This window comes from Hyaloscypha bicolor (assembly GCF_002865645.1).
Source record: "Hyaloscypha bicolor E unplaced genomic scaffold K444scaffold_182, whole genome shotgun sequence".
NCBI classification, from domain to species: Eukaryota; Fungi; Ascomycota; class Leotiomycetes; order Helotiales; family Hyaloscyphaceae; genus Hyaloscypha; species Hyaloscypha bicolor.
This window is the reverse complement of record NW_020194684.1, coordinates 960,397-969,490: the sequence shown is the minus strand read 5'-3', so window position 1 is coordinate 969,490 and position 9,094 is coordinate 960,397. Positions and strand designations below refer to the sequence as shown.

Here is a 9,094-nt window from a genome sequence, read left to right as displayed (position 1 = left end):
AATAAAGCCTAAAAATATAAAATAGATTTTTATTAAATAAGATTATAATATATTTTATTTAAGATTTAAATATATTATATTTCTTAAATATTTTATTATTATTAAATATTTTATTATTATTAAATATTTTATTATTATTAAATATTTTATTATTATTAAATAAATATGTTATTTAGTTTATATACTATTAAATTACTAAGATTTCTTTAAAAAGAAGTCCCAAATTAAAAAGCTTATTATAAATCGAAAATATAAGGCTATATTTTTATTAAAGTTTTATTATAAAATTAATCTAATTAAAATATACTAGAAATATAATAAAACTCGATATTATTAAATAAAGAAAACTAGCTTTCCAAATATTAAGATTAAAGTAATAAAAATATTTAAAGCTTATTTAATTAAGATTATATAAAGATTTTATAATTATATATTCTATTAAATAAATATATATTAGAAGGAATTAAATATTAAATAAGCTATTTAATATATATATAAGTAAAAACATTATAGAATAATATTTAAAAAGATAATAAATAAAGGAAATAATATATAAAAGTAAGAGAAAAAGGGTAACTAAATAATAAATAAGATTTATAGATTTAATTTAGCTAAAAATTAGCTTGAAATCTATATAATTAGGGCTTTATTATATATATAATATATATAATATTAGAAAAAGCTATATTTAGTATTTAGAAAGATTAACTTAAGCTTATAAGACTTAATTATTATTATTATACTAATAATAAGACTAGTAAGATGCCGCGATCTTTCTCTAAAGTCCGGGCTCACGTGATCTTAGTAAGCAAATATATTTGCGTTTTATATAAGGAAAAATCAAAAAAGTAAAAAGGGTCCGTATACTTTAAACCTCGATTATTAATGAACCACAAATAGTATTAAAAATCTAATTAATAGGTGTTTTTCGCTTGGTTCTATTCTATAATCGCATTACTTAGTATTAATTAATTGGGGTTGTGGTTAAAAGGTTATTATAGGCGTAAAAGAGCGACCGTTTTGTCGCTTTTGGATCGGACCGACTGTAGTTGGCCAGATCGCTTTTACGAACCACCAGTGGTAACTTGTGGAAGGTACGTACGAACAGGTAACAGAACTAATTACCGTCCCTCGTGCTAAGAACGCCAAGTCTCGGCCACCGAGACAGTGCGAGTGTTACCTCAGATTAATTGTTACCACAGTCCAATGCTTTCGGGCCGTGATAGTTCGAAACATTGTATCAAATTATCCATTGCCGAAGCCGAAGTTGGATTTTATGAGAACAATGAAAGAGTTGCAGAAATAGCCTTGCTTCGCCGAGACCTCAGCTCACGCGCAACCCTAACCGAAGTCCCGCACCAAAACACGTCCCGCACCAAAACACGCGAAAAACACGTTTAATACTACTACCAAAATGCGTAATAAATTCATTAAATCAAGTCGTATTAATAAGGCAGTAGCCGCAATTCAAAGAGGGGAGTTTACTTATTATGCCAATATAGCTAGGGAGTTCAAGTGTAACCGTAGCGCTGTCTCCAGACGAATCCGTGGCCTCACGAAGTCAAAGAAGGAAGCGAATTTATTTTGGTACTAATATTTAACTATCGAGCAAGAGGAGTATTTAATTTATTAAATTAATACTCTTACTAATCAAGGAATACCACTGACTAGTCATATTATTAAAAACCTTGCAGAGAAGATTAAGGGAGGGCCGCTAGGAAAGAACTGGGTTAGCCAATTTGTGAAGTATTACTCCATTAGGCTAAAGAGCCTTTATTTACGAAATATTGATAATTTACGTACTAGCGCTAAGTACGCTCTAATATTCTAATTATTTTTTAGCGTAATTTATTACTTTATTATTATTATTCTATATATATATTACTTGGGTATCTGCTAACGTATATCTGCTTTACTAGCTCGTAATAGTGATTAAGAAATATCGAATTATGGCCGAAAATATATATAACTTTAATAAAAAGGGATTCTTGATAGGATATGGGCGATCTTTGAAAAGAATTATGACCAGAGCTACTCTGGAATCGGGTCGAATCTCCAAATCAAAGCAAGATAGAAGCCGCGAATTTATTAGTATCTTAGCTTATATATCTGTAATCGGAAAATGGATACTACCGCTTTTAATATATTAAGGCGAATTGGGAGATCTTATAAGTATATGGGTTAATAAAGTTATAACTGATTTAAAGGCTCATTTTACGGTTTCGCATAATAGATAGTTAAATAATATAATTGGGCTATCTTGGCTTTAAAATATATTTGAATAATATACCAAACCACCACATATGACTCAAAAACATCTTCTTATTATTAATGGGTATTTAAGTCACGTTAATATGGCATTTATTAATTAGGCTAATTAATATGGTATAATTTTATTAATCTTACTCCTATATACGACTTACCGGCTTTAGCCCCTTAATATTAGACTTTTTTAACTATTATTAACTGCATATTCTTGGGAACTTGATATAATAATAAACGAATCGGGCGGGCTTATTAGAATAAGTAAAAGCTTCTTTTGGCCAAAGTTTAAGAGATCTTGGGACAAGGCATTTACGGAAAAGAATATCTAATTGGCATTTTGCAAATCAGGAATATGGCCAACCGATAGTAGTCTTATTATTAAGACTATTACTCGCCCCACACTTGCATTACCTGAAAAACTATCTGGATTACGTCCTCCAAGGTCTGCGAAATCGATTCGTCGATTTTATTAAGCATACGATAAAGAACCCACGATTGACAAGATCAAGACGATTTTCTCAACCACGCTTCACCTCGCCGCGCGAGTCTCTGTTCTGGAGCACGAAAATCGAGGTTTATATAAAGCAATCGAGCTTTAAAAGAAGAAGGGTCGACAGGGCATTCGTTTGAATCTTGCTGGCGAGGCAAATAAGGGCTTGATTAATTACTATTCTCCTGGGAAGATTATTAAGGCTAGGGAGTACCAAGAAGAGAAGGAAAGGCTGAGAATCGCAGAGGAGGAAGCTAAATTAGAAAGAAAGATCAAAAGGGCCGCGAATGCCCTTAGAAAGAAACAGGAGAAGGCAAAAAGAGCGGCAGATAGGGAGGCTAAGGCTGTCCAGAAGTAATTGGCGGGGGACGTGGAGCTGGCCGCCAAGAGAGCACCCAAGAAGTAGCCAGTTTCTATTGCTCCCAAGGCAAAAAAAGCTGCTCCAGTGGTATCAACTAAGCGGAAAGCACCTATCAAAGCTAGGCGCCCTGCAAAGGTAGTGGTATAGCAAGAGGTGATTGCCCAAATTAGTGAGGTAGTCACATCGGGGGTAGCACAGGCGAAAACGAGTACGCGTATAATTACGCTACCATAATGCTTTAGACAAAAAAACTGAATTGCACAAGTTCAAGATCTCAATTGACTCTATCCTGTGATTTAATATTATTTTATTTGGATAAGTGGTTGTGGAGTAATTAATTATTAAAGTTCGGGGCGAAATGCGAATTCGCGTGTTTTTGATGCGGGACGTGTTTTGGTGCGGGGCATCGGTTACGGTTCATTGGCGATGATGCTGAACAATGGCCCCACTCCCCTCAGCATCGGAACGTTCCGTCGTGCTACTATCGCAGCCACCCCCATGCGCCCACGATAAGGAGCCAGAATATGAATATAGCTCTGCGAACTTCTTCAAACCTTCGTCTCACGAGAATCGAGTGACTTCGATTCGCCCGAGTCCGCATGATACTTGTGGTCCCGAAGCGCGCTTCAAACCATGGCAGAACCTCCACCAGCTCTGCAAGCTGAACAGCGTCAACAATCGTCCTCGAGATCACCCACAGGCTCACCCCCAGCCACAGAACAATCGAACTTCCAGCAGACACAAGCAGAGATCGTCGCACATCAAGCAGAAACCATAATCGAAGCAGGGGATGACTCGGAGGATCCTGGCTACGAAACAGAGGCAGACTCTCGCTTCTCGACTTCAATATCTTCCTCTGTGCGGGACTACGCATTCGAACATGGCAGACGATATCATAAATTCAGAGAAGGGAGATACAAATTTCCCAACGATGAGAGCGAACAAGAGAGAGAGGATATGAAACATGCGATGGTGGTTAGCCTTTGTGGTGGGAAGCTGCACTACGCACCTTTGAACAACCCACAGAATATAATTGATATTGGCACTGGAACGGGAATATGGGCCATTGATGGTAGGAACCCGATGTGTTATACGAGCGTAACTGAGTGCTAAACTATAACAGCTGGCGACGAATATCCTAGCGCGCAGGTTTTGGGTATCGATCTGAGTCCTATACAGCCGACAGTGAGCACCACTTTCCTTTCTCGTGTGCGAGACCGAGGTTTCGATGGCTGTTGAAGCCCTCGATCCTTTTCCAATCTCATATATAAATGGACATGAATGGCATTGATTTGCGAGCAATAGTGGATTCCACCCAATGTCAAGTTTATGGTCGATGATGCAGAAAGCCCATGGCTACATCCTCCAAACGCGTTTGACTTTGTGCACATTCGACACATGAACTCGTCCATAAAGAACTGGCCTAAACTTCTCACAACAGCCTACAAGTGAGTTTCATCGACATGCTATGGACTTGTACTAATACGCGGCAGTCATATTCAACCAGGCGGCTGGATCGAGCTCCAAGAGTTACAGTTCGTCCTCAAATGCGACGATGGTACTATGAAGGACGATTACGACGTGGAAAAGTTCTTGAGATTTGTCAAAGAAGGACTCGCGGTATTCGGTGTCGACTTACTAGCTGTTACTGGCAATGCGCAACGGCTTCGTGATGCAGGGTTCGTAAACGTGGAGGAGAAAGTGTTCAAGATCCCGCTTGGGACATGGCCGAAGAATAAGACGATGAAAATGATAGGGCTATATCTGAGGAGTGTGATCTACGACGGACTTCAAGGAATTGCTTTGGGTCCATTCACAAAAGGTCTGAAGTGGTCACCAGAAGATGTTGAGTTGTTTTTGGTGGGTGTCAGAAAAAGCTTGATGGACGCCAGCGTGCATTCCTTTCTACCATTCCATGTGGCGTATGGTCAGAAGCCTACGGAGTCTTGAGATTATCACTGATGGGGTCAATATCATTGTTTCTAGACACATACACTACCTCAATGGAGGAGCTCATCATGAGAAGTCCGTCCTCTCTCTGTTTGATCGATATAAACTAAGGAGCTTCGCCGCAAACCAGATTTAATCGCGAGGTTTTCCACCGCTTCCGCCTATTTTCATAAAAATAGGAAAGGCGTAATTTCTTAGAAGAGCGCATGGTTAGAGAGAAATAAAAAAATAAAAAATATGGTTTCGCTGAAATTTGCTTTTGGGTGTGCCTTGCCTATTTTGGGAAAGACTAAAACGACCCCGTGGGGTGTCGATGGGGGTGTCACATGTACGCCACCTGTTATTCGAAAGCCTCTTCGGGTGCCTATATTCCAAAGCACTATATTTGTAGAAAACGAGCTCTGAGCAGCTGATTTACGCTTGGGGCTCTATAAAGATCTTGATAATCATGTCTCAGCTACAATCACGTGGATAACTTTGTCTTTAGGAAATGCGCTACTGTAGGAAATTACGAGATTAGAAGTTGACCTCCTCCTCCTTCTTCACCTCTATTAACATTCAACAACAAGCATTGTCTTTCTCACAACCTCCTAGACTGCTTTCTTATTCGAATGATTTCATGCGCGGTTCCGGGCGATATCTCATTTCTAGTTGGCGGCGAACTCGTCGACGAATCAAAGAAAGTCTTGTTTTAGCTCTTGCGGCCCCGGAGAATATTGGCAGGGGCAGGAAGACAAGCTTTTCAGCTCAGCAGGCTCACAGGCTCACACCCGCCCACAAATCCAGCCCTGGCATGCCACCACGACCACGGATTTTGTCGTTCGTTTTGATTGAGAGAAGGCTGTGAAACCGCCGGTCTCAGCCTTCTTCCTGAAGCTCAATAGAACCACGAGTCTGGTTCGATGAATGGCATCTCGCAATGACAGGAATGTCCGAGTGGGCCAGAGTTTTTTTTGGATGTGATTTTGATTTCGTTCAAAAAAGTTCAATTGAAATTCGCGATTTAGACTATCAAAGCATGCGCTGTGCTCGGAAGCACTATCAGCTTCGTTTTGGTGCTGGAAATTGTTCTCAGCTCATGCATTGCTTCGGTCATATCAAAACGTGATAGGTCGCTTGTATGCGGTTGTGGAAGCTGAGACTGCATCTCCTGAGCACCTGTGATGGCTCCCCACCCCATTTCTTACACGCTCTTTCGGCGCCAAGCTCCGGGGCTGAGTCTCCGTGTTCTTGGAAGCATTGAATTGGATTGGCTGGGTCTTCGATTGCTTTGCTGCATGCTGTCCAATTTGGTTCGTAGTGGAGGGGTAGCTATTCATTCTTAAAAACAATGTTCCCATCTGCGCCACCACTACTACATTTTGCTAGATACAGCTTCAAAAAGGTACAGGAAGTCCGAACTTCCCGAAGATAAGAATCTCCACGCTCGTCCCAATATTCTCATTACGACATATATTCGATCGCACAGACAGGAAACCAGCGACCATGGTTAAACCACCCGCAGGTCCCCCTCCGCCAGAAGTCCCAGAAGGATGGAAAGCTCACTGGGACGAAACGTACAAAGCATGGTGAGCTCACATCATTTTGAATATTATTCCCCATCATGCGCTGATTAGTTTGGAGGTTCTATGAGAACATTTATACAGAAGATACGGTCTGGGTGAAGCCCACGGAGCCTGTATACCCTCCAGCACCAGCAGGAAAGAAGCCGCCTGCAGGGCCGCCTCCAGGATTCGTCGCTGATCCAACAGCTTTGACAAACATCATGGCCGCCGTTTCGATCGGCGAGAATGCACCACCTCCGCAACCCGTATATGTTTCATATCCCCAATCTGCTGTTCAGCAACCTTACGGCGGCGCACAATCTCAGCAAACCGCACCCCCTCAACCTCAGCACAACCCCACACAGCCGCCTGCTCAGGCTCAGCAACCTCTCACCCCGCAACAACCAGGTTACGATTTTTATTCTTCACGGCCAGCTGTGGACTCAAGCCAACCCCCCGCTCCTTATCCGGCCCAAGCCCAGCAACCTCCCGCTGTCCAGCAGCCAGTTCATGCCGCATATTCCCAAACCCGAACGACAACTTCCCAACCTGCCGCTTCTCCTTCACCACAGCCTTACAACACACCAGGTACCCACCAAATGATGTACAATCCCAATGACCAACCCACAGCTCCTGGAGCTAGAGCTCTTTCTCCAAATCCAGCTGCTCTATCGAGCCCCTCTCTGACTGCTGGTTCTCCTCCCCCGCAACCCTACAACACCCCTGGTACTCACCAAATGATGTACAACCCCAACACCCCACCCACGGTAGCCGGTGCCAGAGCCCCTTCCACTAATCCAGGCCAACCTGCGGCTGCTGGAGCCAGAGATGCTTCTCCTAATCCAGCCGATCTCTCTCATCAAACCAACAGAGATTACTACGGTCGACCCCAGGGTCAATCACAGTATCCTGCTCAGCCAGCTTATGGCCAACCACAACAATACCCTACCAATCCTGCCTATCCTCCGCAGCCTGCCTACTCTCCCCAGCCTACTTATGGCCAACAACCCCAATACGCAACCCCACCACCAATTCAGCCAGCAGGACAGGAGAAACACGGGGTTATGGGTATGCTCAGCAAGTTGAGTGGACACTCTTCACCTGCTGCAGGCGCTAAGCCGGGAATGGGAGCACTGGGGGGCGCGGCCCTAGGAGGAGGTGCGGGTTTGCTTGCTGGAAGTTTCATTGCTCACGAGTGGCATGAGCATGAAGAAAAGGAGAGACTAGAAGAGGAGAGACGCAAATCCCATAGTAGCGGCTGGGGTTTTGGCGGTGGCCACAGTAGTAGTTATGGATATGGCGACCCTACGATTGTCCAAGAGACGGTGATTGTCGAAGTAAGCCTCTATTCTTCTTATTCCCTCCTTCACAGGCCTTGCGGGTTTCTACTCCCTTCCTCTGTCTCGAGATCAAGATCATTACAAGACACTGTCTGGACTCTCGATCCCACCTTTTGAGACAATACTAACGCGAGCTTCTGGACTTAGGACAACGACACCTATATTGATAACAGCGATACATACGTCGATAATGAGGATACTTACGTGGATAACAACGAGGATAACAACGATTCGTCGTCTTCATCATCTGACAATGACGACGGCAGGGACGACGACGGCGGGAACGATTACTGAGCCTGAAACTGGAAGTTTCATCAGCATCTGAGGCTATTTTCTCTAGATTTTTAGGGTGGTGTATCCAAGCGTCTATCGAGTAATTTCATAGCGATGTTCCTCTGTCGATTCTCAATGTAAGAAATGTGTACTTTGCCTCTTACGCTCTATTTTTGTGGATTGTTGTTTACTGGAAAGACATTCTAGAGAAATTCCCAAGCCGTCTTTTCTTTAACCTTCACTCGAAGCCTGTCAAATGTTCATTCTCGGCATTGCAATTTCCTTGTTTGTCTCACCCAATGAATGCTCTCCATTCAAGATTTCTCTGCCCCACCAATGGGTCATCCAACACCCCCCTCCCCCCCAGAAAAGCCAGAAATGGCTGCAATTTTCTTGGTCATGGCAGACTATGACTAAGGCTTTGAGATCGAGGGAATACTTAAATATAAATATAGTATAACTTAGTACACCTCCTATTTGAAATAGGCAGAGAGGATATAAACACGTTTAGATTCGAATTCATCGCGAGCTATAAATCAGCTGATATTATGTGACTTCAGTGTAATATTCGACTCCGAAATGTACGGAAAGCCGTAAGGATCACTTGTCAACGGCGACAAACGCAAAACGCAAAACTCAAAACTCAAAACGTAAACGATCTTCCACGATTCACCTCACAAAAATGCCCGTACCCACACAATCCCGCCTCCCAACCTAGGCATTCCTAAATGCGTATATAAATATAATAATTAAAAAAAAGATAGTGCTTGATATTTTTCGCAGGGTGCGGCACAGTAAATTATGCATTTCCCGCTTAGACATCACGCTCTTTTGGCTTTCCGTAGGTCACTTGAGGCTCCAAGGCCCAGAT

At 42.3% G+C, this 9,094-nt stretch overlaps 5 protein-coding genes across 5 annotated transcripts; all 5 read left to right on the top strand.

Moving 5' to 3' along the window:
- Window positions 1-1,392: 1,392 nt before the first annotated feature.
- On the top strand, window positions 1,393-1,812 carry K444DRAFT_620258 (uncharacterized protein). The gene has a single exon (XM_024881667.1). It carries the CDS (start codon window positions 1,415-1,417, stop codon window positions 1,592-1,594), a length of 180 nt encoding a protein of 59 aa, XP_024727996.1. The 5' UTR covers window positions 1,393-1,414; the 3' UTR covers window positions 1,595-1,812.
- K444DRAFT_546312 (uncharacterized protein) lies at window positions 1,634-2,150 on the top strand (the record flags this gene model as incomplete). Its single annotated transcript, XM_024876213.1, has 3 exons — window positions 1,634-1,812; window positions 1,843-1,889; window positions 1,930-2,150. Coding segments are annotated over 3 exons (447 nt in total), but the record flags the coding sequence as incomplete, so codon positions are not given.
- Window positions 2,151-3,613: 1,463 nt separating this feature from the next.
- On the top strand, window positions 3,614-5,313 carry K444DRAFT_620256 (UMTA methyltransferase). The gene is made up of 4 exons (XM_024881666.1): window positions 3,614-4,188; window positions 4,240-4,301; window positions 4,422-4,564; window positions 4,610-5,313. The coding sequence occupies exons 1-4, from the start codon at window positions 3,750-3,752 to the stop codon at window positions 5,064-5,066; spliced, it is 1,101 nt and encodes a 366-aa protein (XP_024727994.1). The 5' UTR covers window positions 3,614-3,749; the 3' UTR covers window positions 5,067-5,313.
- Window positions 5,314-5,620: 307 nt separating this feature from the next.
- Window positions 5,621-5,991, top strand: K444DRAFT_224380 (uncharacterized protein). The gene has a single exon (XM_024871180.1). The coding sequence runs from the start codon at window positions 5,686-5,688 to the stop codon at window positions 5,911-5,913; it is 228 nt and encodes a 75-aa protein (XP_024727993.1). The 5' UTR covers window positions 5,621-5,685; the 3' UTR covers window positions 5,914-5,991.
- Window positions 5,992-6,265: 274 nt separating this feature from the next.
- Window positions 6,266-8,580, top strand: K444DRAFT_669025 (uncharacterized protein). Its single transcript, XM_024887482.1, has 3 exons — window positions 6,266-6,634; window positions 6,690-7,947; window positions 8,098-8,580. The coding sequence occupies exons 1-3, from the start codon at window positions 6,552-6,554 to the stop codon at window positions 8,242-8,244; spliced, it is 1,488 nt and encodes a 495-aa protein (XP_024727992.1). The 5' UTR covers window positions 6,266-6,551; the 3' UTR covers window positions 8,245-8,580.
- The last annotated feature ends 514 nt before the right edge of the window (window positions 8,581-9,094 follow it).

What these genes read in the sequence shown, in the direction of transcription:
- K444DRAFT_669025 (XM_024887482.1), top strand. Translation starts at nt 6,552, where the DNA reads ATGGTTAAACCACCCGCAGGTCCCCCTCCGCCAGAAGTCCCAGAAGGA. An exon ending in GACGAAACGTACAAAGCATG is followed by an intron (nt 6,635 to 6,689) that starts GTGAGCTCACAT and finishes ATTAGTTTGGAG; the next exon opens with GTTCTATGAGAACATTTATA. An exon ending in AAGAGACGGTGATTGTCGAA is followed by an intron (nt 7,948 to 8,097) that starts GTAAGCCTCTAT and finishes TTCTGGACTTAG; the next exon opens with GACAACGACACCTATATTGA.
- K444DRAFT_224380 (XM_024871180.1), top strand. Translation starts at nt 5,686, where the DNA reads ATGCGCGGTTCCGGGCGATATCTCATTTCTAGTTGGCGGCGAACTCGT.
- K444DRAFT_620256 (XM_024881666.1), top strand. Translation starts at nt 3,750, where the DNA reads ATGGCAGAACCTCCACCAGCTCTGCAAGCTGAACAGCGTCAACAATCG. An exon ending in TGAGTCCTATACAGCCGACA is followed by an intron (nt 4,302 to 4,421) that starts GTGAGCACCACT and finishes TGCGAGCAATAG; the next exon opens with TGGATTCCACCCAATGTCAA. An exon ending in CTTCTCACAACAGCCTACAA is followed by an intron (nt 4,565 to 4,609) that starts GTGAGTTTCATC and finishes AATACGCGGCAG; the next exon opens with TCATATTCAACCAGGCGGCT.
- K444DRAFT_620258 (XM_024881667.1), top strand. Translation starts at nt 1,415, where the DNA reads ATGCGTAATAAATTCATTAAATCAAGTCGTATTAATAAGGCAGTAGCC.